The sequence below is a fragment of the Eretmochelys imbricata genome, chromosome 3, assembly GCF_965152235.1.
Source record: "Eretmochelys imbricata isolate rEreImb1 chromosome 3, rEreImb1.hap1, whole genome shotgun sequence".
Classification (NCBI taxonomy): Eukaryota; Metazoa; Chordata; order Testudines; family Cheloniidae; genus Eretmochelys; species Eretmochelys imbricata.
In genome coordinates, this window is record NC_135574.1 from 17,558,978 (window position 1) to 17,580,146 (window position 21,169).

Below are 21,169 nucleotides of genomic sequence, written 5' to 3' on the forward strand. Positions count from 1 at the left end.
TCCATGGAAACCTGTAGTTTAACAACGGAAAAGAATAAGGCACATTGCTGTGCAGCCTCTTCAAATATATATCTAGATATCTCAACTCAAAACAAACAAACCCCCTTTCAACCTCTTTGAGGCTGTTTAACATTTCACCCATCACTGACACATCTCCTATAATACCATAATTTCATTGTTGGGAGCAGGTTGGTTTGTGAGTAAGGAGATGGGGAAACATACTAAAAAAAAAAAGGATTTTATCCCTGAGGTGTCAGTAAAAAAATGCTGCCACTGAAAAGCAAGATTAAAACACCATCTTAAATAACAGGACACACTGTTGAACGTCCAAGCACCAAGACGATTTCATGGCATAAGAATCCCCACATCTTATAAAGTCACTTTTTTTAACTAGATTAATCTCATGGCTTCCAAAGTCACAAGACAGTCACTCATCATGCACTTGTGCCTCCCTCCCCATGTTATCTTTCCTTTAGCGGACCCAGAGTCTCAGTTTGCTTTCGATTCTCCTGAAATCTTTGGGGAAAGCAGAACACTGATGGTTTCCCTGGCAAGCATGAGAGCAGCATTTGTACCGTAGCGTGCCTCCCACCCACTGTTGAACTATACCAAGAGGAGAAGCTGGCATCCACCTCTGCTGTGACCAGACTGATTCCAGAGAGAAAATCCTGGGGGGTGATTTCCTAGTGTCGGTAGCAATATGTCAGGGAAAAGGGGAAGGTGAAAGCTTTATTGCTGTCCATCCACACTGCTCCAGTTAGCCCTTCTGAAAGGAAAAGGGGAGACACCGATGTCACACTCCTTTCCTCTCTCTCTTTAGCAGGCCCAGGAAGACCAAGGCTGCAGTACCGGACTGTGGGATTTCCCAACACTTAGTAGTAGCGGTTCAGGCTCCTGGTCCCCGGTATGTCCGGCTGCCCATTCATCCAAATCTCCCGGATGATGCGCTCCCGCTCTTCCAGCCTCTGAGCCCTCTCCAGCTCCTCGGCCGAGGTGAAGACATTCATGTTCAAAGTCCTTTCGAACCTGCGGTGCCTGCGGGCTGACAGGTCCGAAGTGGTGTCCGAATCGTCCTCGCTGTCACTGCTCTCGCTGTCGCTCTCCGGTTCCTGAGGCGGCTTTTTCCCCGGGGATCGTTTGCAGTCAGTTCGGCAGGACACCTTCAGCACCAAGGCCAGCAGGGTCAAAATGAGTCCGATGCATACTCCAGAGACGAAATACAGAGCGGCACGCTCAGGATTTTCTGCAAGGAGAAAAGAAATTATTTTCAGAGGACCAAGGCATCACATAACTTGCTCACACGGGGCAGCTGCACAAGTTCAAACAGCCCCAAGTTTCTTCAGAGGTTCAGATCTTCTCTTGGTTTCATGATGGTCCTTGCAAAGCTTCCACTGTATCCCCCCCGTGGAGTCACTGGGATCCAGTGGTAGAACATGTACCTGAGGCATCTACTGCATGCGCACCATGAGCTACTTGTGTCCGAACGCCAGCCAGTATGGTAAAGGAGCAGCCCCCCCAGATTAAACGCTAATGCCATTCCCTACGCGAGTGGGATCGTGAAGCCAGCAAGCTGCACAGGCAGCAGTGACTAAGTGCACCTTTCTGTCCCATACGTTATTGGCCGAGGAATAAAGAGGATGACAAAGCTCAGTGCTCTCTCTGCGCCTTTGCACAGCTGAAATGGCAAGCCTTGCACCAAGGAAGTGGCAAATGATCGATTCATAGCGTTCATTTGCTTATCTAAGGCAAACGTGCTGGCTTTCTGCCCAGACCACAAAAATTTACTGCTGATGACACCCCAAGATAGATGGAGCCAGGGCTTTGACTTGACAGATTCAGCATAAAAAAACGTTTCTGAGACGATATAATGAGACTTTGAAGGATCCATATTGTATTTTAAACTGTCATCTTATTTTTGTATTGCTTATGCATTGGATTTTTCTATGGGCTGAATCACTTTGGCTCATTTAAGTGTTATAGCAAAAAAACAGTTGATCCAACAAAGGATGAAGATGAACTGGGCAAAATAGCTGGCGCGAAATTCAATCCTGTTAATTCAAATCGGAGCCCTGCATGGGAATCAAACTTTGGGGCCAGATCCTCAGATCCAGTGCAGCTCCATTGAAGTCAGTGGCGGAGCTGTGACATTTTACACCCGCTGAGAATCTGGCCTTCAGGGTCTGGAATATATCTGTCCCCTTCAGGCCAACTCTGCCTTCACTGGATCCCATTGCACCCTTAGAAATGAGAGCAGAATTGGGTCCTCTAGGTCTGGTTTCCTTCAAGTGGAGTTTTCAGAAGGCAAGCAGGAAACATCCCTAAAATCACTTCAAGCAGATTTCTAGTATGTAAAAGCTGGGGGTGTTTGGAGGTGTTTATCTGGGTGAATCAATCCTGAAGTGTATAGTGGGGATGGGGCATACCCCATTTGTAAATTCAAATAATACAGACAATTTCAGTCTTGATCTCAGCGTAATAATTTCAAATCCATTGCATCTAATATTCCCTTGAAATATGGGGCCACAAATCAAACAAAAGAGCATATTTCAAAATATTTTTAATAGCATCAGACCGTGAATCTGGGTTTGAATGAGGTTAAAGGTCACTGCGAAGGCCAATACCTGAAGCTGCCCATGGCACAGCTACAGCAAGCAGTAGGGGGAAGAATCCTGAACAGGAACTTGATACGGTGTTTGATGTAATGTCGTAGGCATACTGCCCTTTATTCAGCATGAAGCTTTGCAATGCATTCCCCTCTGCAATAAAAACCATAGCTCAGGCCCTCTTCAGGTGCCTCCATCAGCTTTACCCCCTCGCTGTCTGGATCCAATTTAAATTCCTCGTCTTTGTCTTCAAGGCCCAGTGCATTCAGGTGGCCACTCCTCTGCTTCTGTTTCTACTCACCCCGGCCCCAATCCCCTTCCCTCTGCACAAGCTATCAGACCAAGTGCCCACTTTGTACCTCCTCCTTTCCTATCTCTGGACCTTCTTTCATGCTGCCCCATACCTGGCTCTACTACTTGATCCAGTCCATCTGCTTCCACTCCCTCCCTGTTCAAGCCCCTTCTTAACACCACATTTCTCTAAGGAGAACCCAACCTGGGGTTCTAACTTACTGAAACAGATATGCGAGAACAAAGACATTTCAATCCATGGAACTGACAAAATGGGTGCTGAGTCTCACTGTTCAATTGTACAGCTGTCTGTTGCTGCTCTGGCACCCTGCTTTGTTTGTCCGGTCTCTATTTAGATTGCTCTTTGGAGCAGAGAGCTTGGGTGAAATCCTAGTAAAATTGCCACTGACTTAAATGGAGCCAGGATTTCACCCTTCATCTTCATCCCTACCTACAAAGCACCTGACCCTGCTGCTGGCACTATACAAATAAACAATAATGGTACGAGATTGGAGATTCTTTAGGACTGGGATTTTCAAAGAGGCCTAAGGGAGTTAGGTGCCTAACTGCCATTGACTTGAACGTCCCTGAGTAAACTGCTCCATCCCATCCCATATTCCCTTGAAATTGCCTTTTGGATTGCAGGGTCCAGGTGGGTTGTTATTTTGTGCAGAAATTAACTTCACCCCTAAACTTCATTTTCAAGTGAACACATGGAGGGCTCCAAGGAGTGGAAGAGAAGGGGTTAGCTGGACTGATTTGCACTGGCAGAATTGCTTATGGTTTGCCTCTTCTATGCCTGGCTGATATGATTAGACAAACCTCACTTGTATGAGCACTAAATTCACATACACATACAGGCTCATTTTTTAAAAAATATACCTGTTGCATCAGTTCCATAGCTCACTCTTTTGACACAATTCATAAAATGCAGAGTGTGGAGCCTGGAATGGACTGAAAACATATTATTTCTCTTTCCCTTTTGCCAGTTTCCTTCTTTCTTCCACACTCACTCTCTCCACTGTTCTAGCTACCATGGGCAGCGAGTGAGCGAACTGAAATTAGATTGCTTGTTAGCCAGTAATTTTTTATACACGACACACAACTCTAAACAGATAGTCCTTCATTCAGTACCAATGCAGTAATTGAATCTTTGGGCTCTGCTGGTATTCATGAGCTATATTAGTTATGCCATCAGCATTCATAAATGCTGGACACAAGCTGGACTCCTTCACTGAACTGTCACCCTGCAGATCTGGCATGTATCAGTTCATATAGCCAACCCAGTCACACAGCAGCCATCCTCCCAAAGCATCTGCCTTTTTGCACAGCAAAGGGGCAATTTAGGCCAACAACATAGCTCTGAAACAGCTAAATCATCAATGGCCAAGATTCTGGATTTTGAAACGTGACTAATAATTTGGGGAGCCTCCATTTTTAGGTGGCCAACTTGAGAAACCTTAAAGGGGGGGGGCCTAACTTTCAGAGGGTGTGTTTTCAGCCTTTCTGAAACTCCGGCCTCTTTTCAGGCATTTCAAGTTTGGCAGTCGAACACGAAAGCACCCCGAATCGCTAGTCATTTTTAAAAATATTATTAGCATTATTATTTGTATGGTGGTAACACCAAGGAGCCATACTGGTCATGAACCAGGACCCCACTGTGCTATGCACTGTACAATGCAAAAACCCTGTCCCTCTGCCAGAGAGAGAGAGAGAGAGAGAGAGAGAGTGTGTGAGCGCGTGCACCAACTGACCTAAAATGGTGAGTTTGGCCAAATATCCTTGCCTTACAACACATAAAATGTAAATTAGACAGATACAGTACATGGGCTAACTCTTAAAATGTAAGAAAGTGTGAAGCAGTCACTTTCAATAAAGTATAATTAATAGGAAACTGCACTATCCAGGGCATTAGACATGGGTGACTTGCTTTACAAATCAAACAATACGGATCAATCCTTGACAATCTTCATCGAGGGTCATATTTTGTGGTCTTTCATTGAGCAGAATTCCTCTTATTGAATACAGAATCACAGATGTTGCCCTGAGAATGGCCACACCTGTGCACTTTCAGTCTGTTAAGTGTAAGGGTTTCTTTTTCAGAGCAGTTTTCAGGGTGTGAATGCGGGAAGGAGAATGGACTTCAAACTCTAACTATGCATTTAAAAATAGATGTGCTCACTGCAAGTTTCCAAGTGCGGGGGGGAAGGGGGGTCCTCTGACCCGCTGGCAGGAAGAAAAGGGGCATTATCCCTTTAAGGACTCCCCCTACAACAGGGAAAGGAGGGGGAATGTTTGCAGAGGCAGGCAGGACAGGCAGGAAGCAGTTGGGGCCAGGTCAGGAGAAGGTCACTGCACAGTTCAGGTTCAGACTGCCTGAGTGCCGTAAGCATCTGTTGGCTGTTTAGTGAAAGGACTTGGTAGTGTCAGTCCAGATTCCAGTAGGCAGATCACAAAGCACAATATCAGACTGGGCACTAATTGGCACGCCTGGCACCAGGCTGCAAGAACCGTATTAGCACAGGGAAACAGTTCCGAAGGGCCTGAGACCCAGCTCCTCAAAGGCATTCAGGGAAGTCCCGGATGACTGGAAAAAGGCTAATGTAGTGCCAATCTTTAAAAAAGGGAAGAAGGAGGATCCTGGGAACTACAGGCCAGTCAGCCTCACCTCAGTCCCTGGAAAAATCATGGAGCAGGTCCTCAAAGAATCAATCCTGAAGCACTTGCATGAGAGGAAAGTGATCAGGAACAGCCAGCATGGATTCACCAAGGGAAGGTCATGCCTGACTAATCTAATCGCCTTTTATGATGAGATTACTGGTTCTGTGGATGAAGGGAAAGCAGTGGATGTATTGTTTCTTGACTTTAGCAAAGCTTTTGACACGGTCTCCCACAGTATTCTTGTCAGCAAGTTAAGGAAGTATGGGCTGGATGAATGCACTATAAGGTGGGTAGAAATCTGGCTAGATTGTCGGGCTCAACGGGTAGTGATCAATGGCTCCATGTCTAGTTGGCAGCCGGTATCAAGTGGAGTGCCCCAAGGGTCGGTCCTCGGGCCGGTTTTGTTCAATATCTTCATAAATGATCTGGAGGATGGTGTGGATTGCACTCTCAGCAAATTTGCGGATGATACTAAACTGGGAGGAGTGGTAGATACGCTGGAGGGGAGGGATAGGATACAGAAGGACCTAGACAAATTGGAGGATTGGGCCAAAAGAAATCTGATGAGGTTCAATAAGGATAAGTGCAGGGTACTGCACTTAGGACGGAAGAACCCAATGCACAGCTACAGACTAGGGACCGAATGGCTAGGCAGCAGTTCTGCGGAAAAGGACCTAGGGGTGACAGTGGACGAGAAGCTGGATATGAGTCAGCAGTGTGCCCTTGTTGCCAAGAAGGCCAATGGCATTTTGGGATGTATAAGTAGGGGCATAGCGAGGAGATCGAGGGACGTGATGGTTCCCCTCTATTCGACATTGGTGAGGCCTCATCTGGAGTACTGTGTCCAGTTTTGGGCCCCACACTACAAGAAGGATGTGGATAAATTGGAGAGCAGCGAAGGGCAACAAAAATGATTAGGGGTCTGGAACACATGACTTATGAGGAGAGGCTGAGGCAGCTGGGATTGTTTAGCCTGCAGAAGAGAAGAATGAGGGGGGATTTGATAGCTGCTTTCAACTACCTGAAAGGGGGTTCCAAAGAGGATGGCTCTAGACTGTTCTCAATGGTAGCAGATGACAGAACGAGGAGTAATGGTCTCAAGTTGCAGTGGGAGAGGTTTAGATTGGATATTAGGAAAACCTTTTTCACTAAGAGGGTGGTGAAACACTGGAATGCGTTACCTAGGGAGGTGGTAGAATCTCCTTCCTTAGAGGTTTTTAAGGTCAGGCTTGACAAAGCCCTGGCTGGGATGATTTAACTGGGAATTGGTCCTGCTTCAAGCAGCGGGTTGGACTAGATGACCTTCTGGGGTCCCTTCCAACCCTGATATTCTATGATTCTATGACTGAGTGCCAACTGGTTTCAGTGGCAGTTAGGCATCTAACTACCTTTAGAGAGCAAGGCCTCAAGGGACACAGGGCTTGTCTACGCTTGCAGCTTGTCTACACCTGCCCCAGCCCTGAGCCCCCTCCCGCACCCATATTCCCTCCTGGAGCCCACATCCCAACCCCCTGCCCCAGCCCAATGAAAGTAAGTGAAGGTGGGGGGAGAGCGAGCAGCTAGAGAGAGTGGGGAGTGGGGCCTCAGAGCAGGGGCAGGGCCTCGGGGAAGGAGCGGGGCAAGGGTGCTTGGCTTTGTGCAATTAGGAAGTTGGCAATCCTACCAAAGACTAACCCACTCTCTCCCCCCGAGTCCTTCCAAAGCAGAGTTGAGGCATGCTGGCAAGACAATTGTTGCTTGTGCTGTACCCCACCATGAGGCTAAATAGTGGATTTCTGTCTCCTGGATTGTTAATCCAGCACATATACTAAAACCCATTAAAAATTAAATAAAATATATTCTACTTTTCTCATTACAAACTATTTCTGGCTCTTAGATAGCCCCCATTGCTGTAGTAAGTAAGCACTTCAAAATCTTTAATATATTTATCCTCACAACACCCCGGTGAGGTAGGGAAGTGCAATTAACCCTAGTTGAGAGTTGAGGAACTGAGGCATTGGGTCCTGAATGCACGTTAGGCACCAAAATCCTTATTCCTATTCCACTGTGGATTAATACTTACATAGTCATTGGGCAAGAACACAAGAATAAGCCTATAGGCCAGTGATTAGGGCACCCACCTGGGATCTTGTCCCCCTAATCCAATAGATTTCATTATTTATCCACAGTGAAACAGCCTTCAGCAGGAGAGATTGAAGGAGCCCTACATCAGACTGTCCTGCTGGTCTGTGTTTAGACACGCACACATGTGAATGCTGGAGACTTCTGTTCAGATCCCTTCTCCCCTTTTGGCAAAGAGAGGGGAACTGAGGCAGGGTCTCTCACCTCCTGGGCAAGTGCTCTAACCATGGGACTAAAAGTTATAAAAAAGGTGGGCACCCCCAACCCAGATTTTCCATGAGACCCGATCCACTAGGCAGCTTCTAAGCATCCCTACAGGATCGGATGAACGCCTGTCTTTCCTGGTTTGTGAATTGCTCTGGGGCTTAGGCAGGAGATAGGTGCCCAGACACTCGGAGAGAGGAAGCAGCATGCGTGCCCAGAAACAGAAACATAGGTGCCCAAGGAACTTCTACCCTAAAAACTTAAGCAGGGTTTCATGCATTGCCGTGGAGCCAAAACTGACATATAGACAGCTAATTCCTTTTGTGCATTCGGGCTTATGTGATTTCCCCAAGGTCACAGAGGAAGTCACAAGCAGAGCAGGAAATTGAACTCAGATCTCCTAACATCCAGGCTAGTATCCTTCCCCTCAGTGTAGATCATGCGTAGGATGGGTATCAATGGTCTGCATTTAAGGCCTCTCTAAATAGACTTAATGCTTGCTGCCCCCCACCCCCACCCCAGGGTCCTGATTCAGCAAACCACTTAAACATGTCCTTTACTTTTTGTGCATGCTTAAATCCTATTGTCCTCCTTGCGATTTACACACATGCTTAAACACTTTGCTGAGTCACAGCATATATCCATTGGTAGATTGTTCCATATGCCTCGTGGTGTGAAGAAGTCCAAGTTTACAGTATTATCCACTGTAAGAAATTCCTCCCTCATTTTTTGATGACATCTGTGAGTTACATTCTTCCCCTCTGCGTTAATCAAGACCCATCCTGGAGTGCCATGCAATCTCCTTAGCAATGATTAGCTTTTCCCCTCTATGGTGCCTCTCTCTCTGGGCTGGGCATGCAGCTGAAAAGGTTGTTGATTGAAGACTGCTCAATCACTTCTTTTAATGTATGTAGCCAAAAGGCGCATGCCTCCCTTCTCCCCCCCGGTCCCTGTCTTTGGAACGCACACAGTTTTCTAGAGCTCCACACCAGCCAAAATTAGAAACACATTTTTTTAAAAAGCAACCAAGCAAACAACAATTATTGAGGCGATTTCCTGTGGGCTAATGATCAGCTAGGAGCATCAGCCCAGACGGTCATTAATTCTCCAGGAAATGGCCCAGGCCAAGGTTGTTATTGCTATTACAGTGCTTTATTTTCTTCTTGTTGTTTTAATAAATAAAAATTAATCTATGCAATGCTGCAGCTGATTTCCTGTGATGGCATCAGGCCCTCAGAGAGCTCAGCGGGGAGGAGGAGCTCCTCATTAATGTCACTCACTGCATCTCTTCTAAGGCACAGCAGCCAGTTGGACTCCCCATGTTAGGACAGCGATGTAATGGAGGGGACTCGCAGGGAGCCCCCTGTCTAACTTCTAGCACCAGCAATTTCAGAGGGAAGTTGGTCTGAGCTCCCCAGGATTTTTTGTTGGGAGCCGCTCGTTACCATATTGGCAGCACGTCGCTGTTTATGGGGAAGTTATGGTGTCCCTCCCCCTTACATTTTTAAAGAAAATTTCTGCACAAATCCTGGAGATCGAGGTCCTCTGCCCACAGAACAGTTACAGGGTAAATGGAGGCACCATCCCTGCTGCTAATGCCCTGCCACCCTGATCTGCAGGGACGTCCCACCTCTAGGTGGAAGTTGGTCACTCAGTTTCCATGCCCGCTCAGTTCTAGGCCAGAGAGGATGCACTCAGGGACAAACGGGACAAGAGCCAATTGAGTACTATACAGCTAGAGGGATGATTTTAGGTTTGTTGCTATGTTCTTGGTCACAATTATAGATCCGAAGCCCAGTGAAGCCAGCAGGAGTTTTTCCATAATAAATAACAATTCTGTAGTTTGCAGCTACAGACATTATGTAACTAAGAACCTAATTCTTCAAAGACTTGCTGCAAAGTTACTTGCATACCAATCTTTAAAGTCAAGGACCGAGTCCTAAATCTGACCAGTTTACCAGATGATCCTAAATAGTAAAATCACCAACTATTGATATTCTTTTATTTTCTTTGCAAATTTCTATAGAAATATTACGTTAAAACTTCTGTGGGGTCGCATGAAACAAATAAACACAAATTCCTTTGTGGCTGGAATTCCAAAGGACCCTGACTAATCGTGTGGAGGGCCGTGAGCAGATTGATAAAGAAAGCAAACACTCCCACAAGTGGTTCTGTGACCTGCTATACTGGCTTTTTGCACTCCTTTGCCATTAATAGGAACATTGCATCTTTACACACAGACTTCAAGCAGAAAGATACAGGGGATGGCCAGGACATGTCCCTTTCTATTTGCATCTAACTTTCCCACCTGCTGCATGACACGGTACATGCCAACAGGTGCTAGTGGCAGGTGTTTGCAGTCTCTCCATCTGCAGCTGCCCACCCACTTCCCATGGATTTGCTCTGGAAATGCTTGCACAGGTCAGTATAGTCAGCTTCTGAATGGCTTTCCTCAAGCTGGGACTGGAGGTAGCTGCATTCAGGAAATGAAGCTTCAGTCCTGTTTTAGTCTGTTGCTTGGAGGCACGACAGACAGGTGCGCAGCAGCATGGTGCTGTGAAACACGGAGGGCCCATAACTCCCATAGACTTCAGTGGGGACTGAGGGTGCACATCACCTTGCAGGACAGGCCCCCAAAAGAGAATGGTTTAAAAAAAATTGTCACCTATAGCCCTTGTGTCTTTATTGCTAGCTCAACCAGGTTACCAGCACAGAACAGCCCTAAATCTCGCAGAATCCCAGCTCAAAAGAGATTGTGTCCCACAAGAAAAATATAGGGCAGAGTTTTACTGTGGAAAAAGGAAACATAGTCCATGGTACTTTTAGCATAGTCAAAAGACCTAGATTCTAGTCCCAGTTTTCCCTGACTGACTGTAAGTCCTTGTGTGAGTCACTTTTAACTTTTCCCCAACTATAAAATGACAATATCAATAATAACCTGCTTTACAGGGAAGTTGTGAGGATTAGAGACGGCTCCAGGCCAAATTCTAGATTTGAGCTGCAAACTTGGGCAAACTTTAGATCTCAGAGCAAATTTCATGTGTGACTTCTCCATAATCAACTAAACCCCAAATCCAAAAAATGCCAGAAATGGGGGTGGGAAGGCTGGCGAAAGAAGGATTCAGATTCAGGGCCAGAGTTTGTGGCTTGAGTGCATCTCTATTGAAAATTCATTAATGCTTGAAAAATGCTTTCAGGGCTTTTAATGGGAGGCACTACAGAAACACAACCCTTTATTACGTTACCATTATATTTCTAACTATGTCTGTTTGAACTGTTAAACTGTATTTAATCCACATTAGCAGAAAGGTTAAAACAGTCCCCTAATCATGGGTAGCACTCATGGGGATAGAGCCTTAGTCGCACAAAGATATGCTGGACATTCTTCTGGGCAGACTAAGATCCAGCATTCACAGGTTTGGGTTTAGAGCAGGGGTGGGCAAATTTTTTGGCCCGAGGGCCACTTCTGGGTATGGAAATTCTATGGCAGGCCATGAATGCTCACAAACTTGGGGTTGGGTGCAGGCTATAGGGCCAGAAATTAGGAGTTCAGGGTGCAGGAGGGGGCTCCAGGCAGGAGGCAGTGGAGTGTGGGGCGGGGGGGTGAGGACTCCAGCTGGGGGTGCGGGCTCTGGGGTGGGGCTAGGGATGAGGGGTTTAGGGTGCAGGAGGGTGCTCCAGGCTAGGACCAAGAGATTAAGGGTGGGAGGGGGATCATGGCTGGGGAAGGGGGTTGGGGCATGGGGGGTGAGGGCTCCAGCTGGAGGTGCAGGCTCTGGGGATGAGGGGTTTAGGGTGCAGGAGGGTACTCCAGGCTAGGACCGAGGGGTTCGGAGGGCGACAGGGGGATCAGGGCTGGGGCAGGAGGTTGAGGTGTGAGGGTGGCTCAGGGGTTCAGGCTCCGGGCCGTGCTTACCTCAAGTGGTTCCCGGAAGCAGTGGCATGTCACTCCTACACGGAGGCGCAGACAGGTGGCTCTGCTGCGTGATGCCCCATCTGCAGGCGCTGCCCTGCAGCTCCCATTAGCCATAGTTCCCGACCAATGGGAGCTGTGGGGGCAGCGCTTTGGGTGGGGGCAGTGTGTGGAGCGGGGCCTCCTGTCTGCCCCTACGCGTAGGAGCCGGAGGGGGGACATGCTGCTGCTTCCGGGAGCCACACAGAGCGGCCACCGACACCTGCTCCCCGGCTGGAGTACTATACACAGAAATCAGGTTTCAGAGTAACAGCCGTGTTAGTCTGTATTCGCAAAAAGAAAAGGAGTACTTGTGGCACCTTAGAGACTAACCAATTTATTTGAGCATGAGCTTTCGTGAACTACAGCTCACTTCATCGGATGCATACCGTGGAAACTGCAGAAGACATTATATACACACAGAGAAGTTCTCAAAATCTAGGTACATCTGCCAAAACTAGAATTCCAAACCTTGTGCTGGGAACCAAAACACAACAGCCTTGTGCTCGTGCATGAGACCCAGAGAATGACACCGAAGGGAAATAAAAGTGACCGAAGCTTTGTGCCATGAAAAAAAGAAAGCTCAAAATTGTTTGTGTTTTAATCATTTTGGCCCTGATTCTGCCAGATTTATCCCTGTGCTTCCCTTGTCTTAGCCTCATTGCAGTCAATAGGTTTATTCACCATGTGCAAAGTTACACACATGCATGTGTCTTTTTAAAATTGGGCATTACGCTGTTAGCAAGACGGGTATGCATTTTTTAAAAAAACAACAAGGGTCAAGATTCAATCCTGCTCGGGGAACGGCCAGCAAACTGTATGCCCTGTCTCTGTTACGCTGGAGGGAGGGGGCTCCCGTCTGTGGACAGTAGTTTTGCAATTCCAATTATAATTCTGGAGGAGCCCCTCTCCCCCAGCAGAAGCTGGACTAACAAAAGTGGTGAATCAGTACATCTCCTGGCCAGCCTGACCCTGTGCTTTGTGGGGCTGGCTCCACCCACTTTGTGGGTAGCACCAACCAGTGCTGGTCTCTGATACAAACAGGAGCTGTGGACAGCTTGCACTACTGTGCCTCTCATTCTGGTAGGCTTTCTGCTTTGGGAGGGCCCACGAGGGCCCACCCCCTGGCTGCCCCGTCGCAGTGATTCTGGCTGATGAGCTTCATGATGAGAGTGACTCTTTAAAATAAATGTAAATGGAAGAAAGCTCCTGTGTTACATGAAAGACATATGACAAGAAAAAATGTGGATGAAAGCTAAGCTGTGATCGAAGGAAATCTTTCCCTACATTAGATTTAAATATATAATTACACTAAGCAGAAACTTCATCTTCACACTTCCACTGAAGATAAGCCAAATTCTCTTAAGTAGGGTAATGATCTTAGTGCTGCTTATTTTCCAAATTACAGGACAAGCTTGCCTTCTTAATGAGCCAGCCTTTGATCTCAAGGAAAAAGGCACATTAGAAATAATACCGTATCTAAGATTACATTGTATTTAACTTCAGATGAGAGCAAGTCCAAGGGAAGGCAGAACACAATACAGCCTGTTATATACAGTCAACCCTTCTCTAGAGCTACACTGGTCAGGTCTTTCAAGGGAAAACCTGCTGAGAGACAAATGGGAAAATGAACCTCTGAGAGAAATACAAAGGGGCAGATTGTGCCCTCACTTACACTGGGGCGCCCCACTGAGAGTCTTAAAAGACATCACAGCAGCCCAGAGACGAAGCAGGTGAGAGACCTACCTGTGATAAAGGAATACGCTGCTAGGATGTTGCTGAGCAAGGCCATCTCTGTGCTAACGCCCACGGGCTCCATGCTGCTGTTGTCCACTGGCCGCTGTGTCTCATCCACTGGAAGCAGCAAAGGGCTGTTGTCTAGCGGGTAAAAGGCAGCCGACCTCCCTTTCTTCTTCTCTGTTTTGAGTGAGGGAACAAGCACGTCAGTTTCAGCATTGCCCTGCCCTAAAGCAATTGAACCTGCTTCTGCAGTCAGAAATCTGGAGCCAGTCACTGGCAATGCCACCCAAATCTGCCGCAGTTAGGCAGCTGGACCTTCTCGGTTAGCTTCGGCTGAGAGCACACGGTGGATTCAAGGCAGTTTCTGTGTTAGCTACCAGGCAGCATCTCCTCTCCCCTATATCCTTCTCTTTCACATCCCCCGTTAGACACACCCAGATGTTTTACAGCAAATATATAATCAGGTTGTTTTTTTTTTTTAAATCAAAGAGCCTTTATCAATGCTGGGTTCCACTAACGGTGTAATAACTCAGCACATGAGCTTGGAAGACACAGACAGGGTCGGCAACACCTCGCTTGCATCTCACTGTAATTCTAGAGTGATCTACACCTGGCAAGCAGCACTGCTTTCCCTCCAGCCTTATTAAGGGAAGGGCGGATCTTTGCCTGCGTTTATGACTTCCTTCAGAAGCATGCTTTCATTGTGTTTCACTGAGACATAATTTCCCGTTCAGAGAGGTGAGGGAACATGAGTTAATGATTTTATTTTATTTGTTGAAGACTGGAGCTGAGAAGGCAGCTAATTCCAGAAGGCTGAAAGAGACCCTTTCAGACCTTATCAGATCACTGCTAAGAACTGGCTGTACCTTGATCTGTCTGCAGACACCACAACCAATGGCAAAATACTAATTGTTTCAAACACATTAAAAAGTCAGCCCATAGAGAGTGCTCTATCATCCACCTATGAGTGTGCAAAAGCCAACGGCTGTTAAACCTTTTAAGACTCCTGTCCCTGTGTATCTGGTACAGGCTGCAAACAAACAGTACACAATAGCTGGCAATTGCATCTGGCTTCCACTTATCTGCTAGTATTAAGTTCAGGAAACTGACAAATTCTGGTGCATGAAATACCATTACTGCTGTGGGAGCAAAGTCACTTTCAACTCCAGCCTGCAGCGCATGAAAGTCCACGTTTGTTCACTGTCTCTCTGTGTTTGCATTTGCACCGCTCACACCCAAGGTGAACGGTTACATTGTTCACTTCGTACTGTACCTGCCTGGAAGCTGTGTGGCCCTCCGAGGTCAGCGACAAAGATTTGGGAGTGAGGGGGAAATAAGTTAATTTAAAATGTCGGCAGGGGTGATGGCTCATGTGGATAAATGCCTGTGTGGTGCTGCATCCTATTAGTGTGGCTTCAAAGATTCACAGAGTCCAAGGCCAGAAGGGACCATTGTGCTCATCTAGTCTGACATCCTGTATAACACAGGCCATAGAACCTCCCCCAAAAAACTCCTAGAGCAGCTCTTTTAGAAAAAACATCCCATCTTGATTTAAAAATAGTCAGTGATGAAGAATCCACCATGACCCTTGGTAAATTGTTCCAACTGTTAATTACTCTCACTGTTAAAAATGTAAGCCTTATTTCCTATCTGAATTTGTGTAGCTTCAACTTCCAGCCATTGGATAGTGTTAGACCTTTCTCTGCTGAACTGAAGAGCCCATTATTCAATCCCCATGTAGCTACTTACAGAGCATAATCAAGTCACCCCCTTAATAATCTTCTCTTTGTCATGCTAAATAGATTGAGCTCTTTGACATTCTCTTTATAAGGCAGGTTTGCTCATCCTTTAATCATTCTCCTGGCTCTTCTCTGAACCCTCTCCAATTTATCAACATCCTTCTTGAATTGTGGGCACCGGAGCTGGACACAGTATTTCGGCAGCAGTCACACCAGTGCCAAATACAGCGGTTAAAATAACCCCTCTGATTAGAGCTGGATGCTGTGGTGATGTCTAGCTGTTAGAGTAGGAGACTGGCCATTGGGAAACTTGGGTTCTGTTTCCAACCCTGCCACTGAATGACTGTGACCTTGGGCAAGTCATTTAAGCAAAACTTTTCAAACATGGATGCCTGAAGAGAGGGACCAAAGGGGAAATTTTAAAAAGGACCTCAGATTTAGGAGCACTATTCCCATTGAAAGACAGTTTTATAGATGAACAAACTAAGGCACAGAGGGGTAAAGGCGGACATTTTCAATAGGAAATTCAGTGGCATGAAGGGCGCTTTTGAAAATCTCCCCCTAAATCCACATTTCAGCATCTTAATAAATGCCTTGATCTTCCCCATTCAACTCCTAATGTGAAACCAAAGGAAGCGATGGGTGCTCAGCACCTTCAAAATCCAGGCCATTTATCTAGGTGCTTAATGTTGGGCCCCCACGTTTGGATGTAGTGTTCTTTAATCACTCCGTGCCTCAGTTTCCCTAGCTGTAAAATGGCAATAATGCCTACCTCAATGAGATATTGTGATAACTTTTATAAGGCACTTTGACAATCACAGATAACAAGCTCTACTGGAGTGTAATTCTTATTATTGTCATGTCAATTGTCCTCAGCCCAAGGTCTGAGCACTTGTGAAGGGTATTTGGGCCTTAACCTAGTAACTCTCGGAATGTAGAGCCTTCAAAATGCCATTCCCAGCCCCAGATTATTGATATGGCAGGAAAGGTAGTAACCGGAAGTGCCACATATTTGGGGAATAAAGCGGAGCTGAATGGGATGCTGAATAAGTCGGAGAAGGAAATGTAAAAGGAGCCCAGGTTGTGGCTCTGTTAATTTACAGTGTTTTGCTTTAAAGGTGGTGTTTCTAAAGGCATTGTGACTTACCAAAGTAGCCATCTTCAGGGAACTGAATGGAGGAAATATGGGAAAATTTGACTCTCCCTAAATAACTCTAATTATTTATTAATCTTATTTCTATTACAGTAGCATCTAGGAAGCCCAGTCAAGGATCAGGGCCCCATTGTTCTGGGTGCTGTGCAAACAACTAACGAAGAAGGCAATCCCTGCCCCAGAGCATTTACAATTCAGGTGTCAACGGAAAGAGAAAACTGACCAATGGGGTGGCAGCTGGTGGGAGGGCGAGGTAATAAAACGAAGAGAGTTTAGCAGAAAAACTGAAGTCTCAGCTCACCATTTGCCTCGCCGATGCCAAAGGGCAGCGAGCTGCAGGAATCACAGCAGAGGTAGGTTTTATGGAGGGATTTAAAAGACAAAGAGGATTCTCACAGACAAACAGTGAATGAGGCTTTGACGGCTTACTCCCTTGCGTGCTTTGTTACACAATATGTCAGGTCTTATTTTAAAACACAGCAGCAGCATGTAGCAGAGGCTGTCACACCGTGATCAGGGCACCACCGGCCGGTGTATGGCAAAGGCAAACCACTGTGGACTGTTACTGAGTCTTAACACAGCAATGCATGGATATGCCCCCTGCTCGGTGTGCGTTCTGCCTTCCCCCACCCGTGTCCAACCCACCGAGCTCATGACTCTGATACTGCTCCCAGCTAGGGAATTCCGCACAAGCTGTAAGGCTCATACACTAGCACTCAGGGGTCAGTCTCCAATGATGACCACGATGAGGGTCAACATGTGGATGGAACCTATGCTTACAAATAAGCCCGCCAGTATCTGGTTAGAGGGTTACAAGGTACAGTGGCGACAGGGCTTTACTGCTGATTAATAGCCATCTCTGCCCCTTTGTATACTCTGCAGCGATTGTGCATAACGTAAATGGAGAAGAGATAATTGATTAATCCTGTGTATATGGTCCACTCATCTCCAAAAGGGAAACATCCCACTCTCTGCACCCAGAGCGTCCCAAAAGTGTCAGTGTACATGGTGGAAGGCTAATGAGGAGGCCTGCCACCTTTTAGTCTGTGTCCTCTTAGGCAAAGTAACTGCATCTCCACATGGTGGTGTTTCCCTGCGGCCACAAGGCATCATCATTCCATGATGCAACGTCATGATATGAAGTCACGCTATCCCAGGCAATAGTTGAGAACTCTTTAATGTCAAAATTGGGGTTGTCCCATGGAAAACAGAAGACGTGTCAATTAAGCCTCAGTAGGGAACAGATAAGTGAGTGCAGGCCAGCAGTACCGACTCAAGACCCATGTTCTGATATTGCCGTGTCATTTATATGCGGAGCAGCATTGCAAGTTTATCATGGCTCCTCTCCATCTTTGGTGAGCTCAACAAGCCCCCGCTCCCTTCTCTCCTGCTTTTCCTTCCCTCTTCAGCCCCTCCCACATCACAGATTCCCCAGTGTTTTCAAAAAGCTGCATAATGGGGATGAGCCTCTCTGGATCTCAGCAGGACAAAGATTTCAAATTACACCCCCTTTTGGGGCTTCCCCGTAGGATGTGCTGTATACTAGATCAACAAAGCAAGGCCCAAGGGGAGACAGAGACAGAGACCTGCTGGGCTCTAGCTATCCTGTGGAAACATTGCACAATAAGCGTGTTTTCTAGGAGGCAGAGTGAAGAATAACTTCTTTACTTTGAACTGTAAGAGGAGTTCCGCTCTTTGTTTTCTCCAGTGGAGCCTTAGTGCAGTCAAACAAGTTCCTAAATGAATGATTGTCTGAGCACTCTACACTCCAGCAACAAGCACCATAAAGCCACAGAACTGGTTTTCTAATCTGTAGGATTGTACAATCAGCCAGTAAGGGCAGGAAAAAGACTATAGGGGTTATGCAGGAGGAAAGGCGATCTATTCTATCGCAACTAAAGCATATCATGGAAGGGCCATCCACCGCTGTACACTGTCCTCATCCATCTCCACTGGCTCGCCATTCACTCCAGGATCTGGCAAAAAGTCACCCACGTTCCCCCATGCCTTCCTCAGAGATGTTCCCCTATGCCTTGCCTATCGCTGGCCTTCTCTATGTCACCACTGATGGTGTAAGAGCCTTCTCCTTTGCAGCTCCCAGCCTTTGGAACAACCTCCCCTTATCTTTACAACGTATGCATCCCATTTCAAACATGTTGCCTCTGACTTTCTCTGGCCTTTTTTCATGTTTGCAATATGTCAGTTAAGGCTGTAAAGCATTTTGGCATAGAATTTTATGAAAGATGCTATACAGAGTAAAAACATAACCCTAATCTCACTGAAGCCAGTGTGAGCTTTGCCATTGACTTCAGTGGAGGAGGCTCATGTTCCAAAGCTGTATGGTAATCATTGTACTGTGCTGACAGACACTTACTGTACTTCACTGCTGGAACGGTACAGAGAACTCAGAAGCCACAAAGTCATGAGCTAATTGTGCAATGACAAAACTGTATTTCTGCCACTGTTCCGAAATGGGTGGGGCCTGTGAACTGCACAAATGCCTGAGTATAGATTCTGGTATTTAGTGTCCATTAATGGGAACTCATCATTGTTATCACTGCTGTTAGGTTTCTGTAAATATTGTTACAGCCTTAGCTACCTGGCAGAACGCGCTCTAGAATGGCCGGCGAGGCTTCAGGAAAGAACACGCCGTCCCCTATAACATTAGGATCATACACTCTTGGCTGCTGTGGAAAATGTGGTTGCTGAAGTCCTTGGTAGCTGGTTGGTTTTGGCTGGGTTTCATGCAGAAGCTTCTTGGGAACTGCAAGAGAAGCACAACAAGAACAACACAATCGTTAGGATGGGTTATTTCAGCTGGTAATAAACTGAATTATTGCATTTTGCTACAGTTTCATCTTATATTTAATTATACTGTAAGCAGACCAAAGACATGCTCATTTACCACCATCAGGAGTGTGCTATGAACGCCTAGACAGCCAGATTCAATATCGGAATGCAAGGCACTGTGAACTTAGCAAGACATCATTTGATTTATAATGAATATTGTTAATTCTTTAGCTTGGTCTAAATATTTAGATGAGGTGGGAGGAGAAGATCTAGGAGGTGACACAAGTCTTTCCAAGACACTCTTTTAACATCCCAAAATGAAAAGCAATCAATGTTATACCTCCTGCAGTGCTATAGCACTGTTCTTCGCCAAGTGCTTTACTAACACTGAGCCCTTGTGAGATACATAAACACTATTCCCTCTTCTGATCCTTTACCTTAGCATATTATCTTTTCTTTCAAATGCTACTGAAGAGAAATTAAGGCAACTAATGAACCGTTCCTTTGCACAATTACAAACCAGCGTAATAGCGCACGACACTACAATTCTTGCTCTGGATCACAGATGTCTTAGTAAGAGCAGGGTATTTTTCTCCCCTCAATTACAAGGCCAGGTCCTCAGCTGTAAATCAACAGTGTCAGGGGAGCTATCCAGATTTACACCAGCTGAGGATCTGGTCACACAGTAAATTAGCATTTGCCACACAGAGTCAGAACATCAGTTCATTTAGTCTGGTGTTGTCTCCAGCAGCGGCCAACAGCCGATGTAACTACAGAACATATGTGTCTTCCAGACATGTTAGGGTTAAGAAAACAAAAGTAAAGTCTCCATGAGAAAGTATAAAATGTGTGTTCCTTCTGTGACACCCTACACTAAAATCAACACAAAATGGAGGTTTCATTTCTGCAGACAGCGGAGTCCTTGGAGATTTAAAGCTACAGGACACTGAAAATTAAGGTATAACTTTATTAGACAGCTAAAAACACCTTAAAGTGTGAAAAAGGACCTGGCCAAGTGTGCAACACTGCACGTGGAGGGAAGGTCCTTCCTGATCTCTAAGTAATTAGCTGACACCTTGAAGCAGGAGCTCTGATTGCCCTTATCATTATTTAGCCTGCACAGCTACAAAAACTAAGGATCAGGAAGTAATCCAGTCACCTTCCTTTACACTGTATTAGACTTGCTGTCTTTGCTGAGCCTGAGAACCGTAACTGCATTTACTGGCCACCCTTTCATGTTTGGCAGCCCAGGCATCAGCACTTACCTTCTAGTATTATTAGTAGAGTCTCATCAGGTCAGGAAACAGATATTTAAAAAACCCAAAGCCCTAACTTGTAAATATCAACAAGCTGGCACAGTAGTTTCTGGAGAGAACTGGAGTGGCAAGACTCCTCTTCAGCGTAGGCAGTAGAGGAAACACATTATCTGGGGGGTAACTGAACAGAAGCCAGGGGAATGCCAAAGACTGAAACAGGCAAAAAGTCCAGGAAGCATGTAGGGTGGATTAAAAATAGTGTCTTGCAGCCGAGAGTGTCACAAGTAACTAACAATCTGGAGTGTCAAGTTTGAGATGCCATAAATGGGCTTGATTTTCAAAGGACAGGGGCTCAGCACCCTCTGAATATCAGATCCTTTAAAACAGCAGTTCTCAAACTGTGGGTCAGGACCCCAAAGTGGGTCGTGACTCTGTTTTAGTGGGGTCACTACGGCTGGCATTAGACTTGTTGGGGCCGAAGCCAAAAGTCCGAGCTCCACTGCCCAGGGCAGAAGCCGAAGCCTGAGGGCTTCAGCCCTGGCCGGCAGGGCTCAGGTTAAAGCCCCAACCCACCCAGGGCTGATGCCCTCAAGCTTTGGCTTTGCCCCTTAGGAGGCCGGGGCTCAGGTTTCGGCTTTGGCCCCCTTGCCCGGGGCAGA

At 46.4% G+C, this 21,169-nt stretch overlaps 1 protein-coding gene across 1 annotated transcript in view; it reads right to left on the reverse strand.

Moving 5' to 3' along the window:
• Positions 1-872: 872 nt before the first annotated feature.
• Positions 873-21,169, reverse strand: part of LOC144261959 (protein eva-1 homolog C-like) — a 301,947-nt gene continuing 281,650 nt past the window's right edge. Inside the window, exons 6-8 of the mRNA XM_077811535.1 lie at positions 19,064-19,228; positions 13,579-13,749; positions 873-1,243 (exon numbers count right to left, since the gene is read on the reverse strand). Coding sequence (XP_077667661.1) covers positions 873-1,243; positions 13,579-13,749; positions 19,064-19,228 — 707 coding nt within the window. The remainder of the gene's footprint in view (positions 1,244-13,578; positions 13,750-19,063; positions 19,229-21,169) is intronic.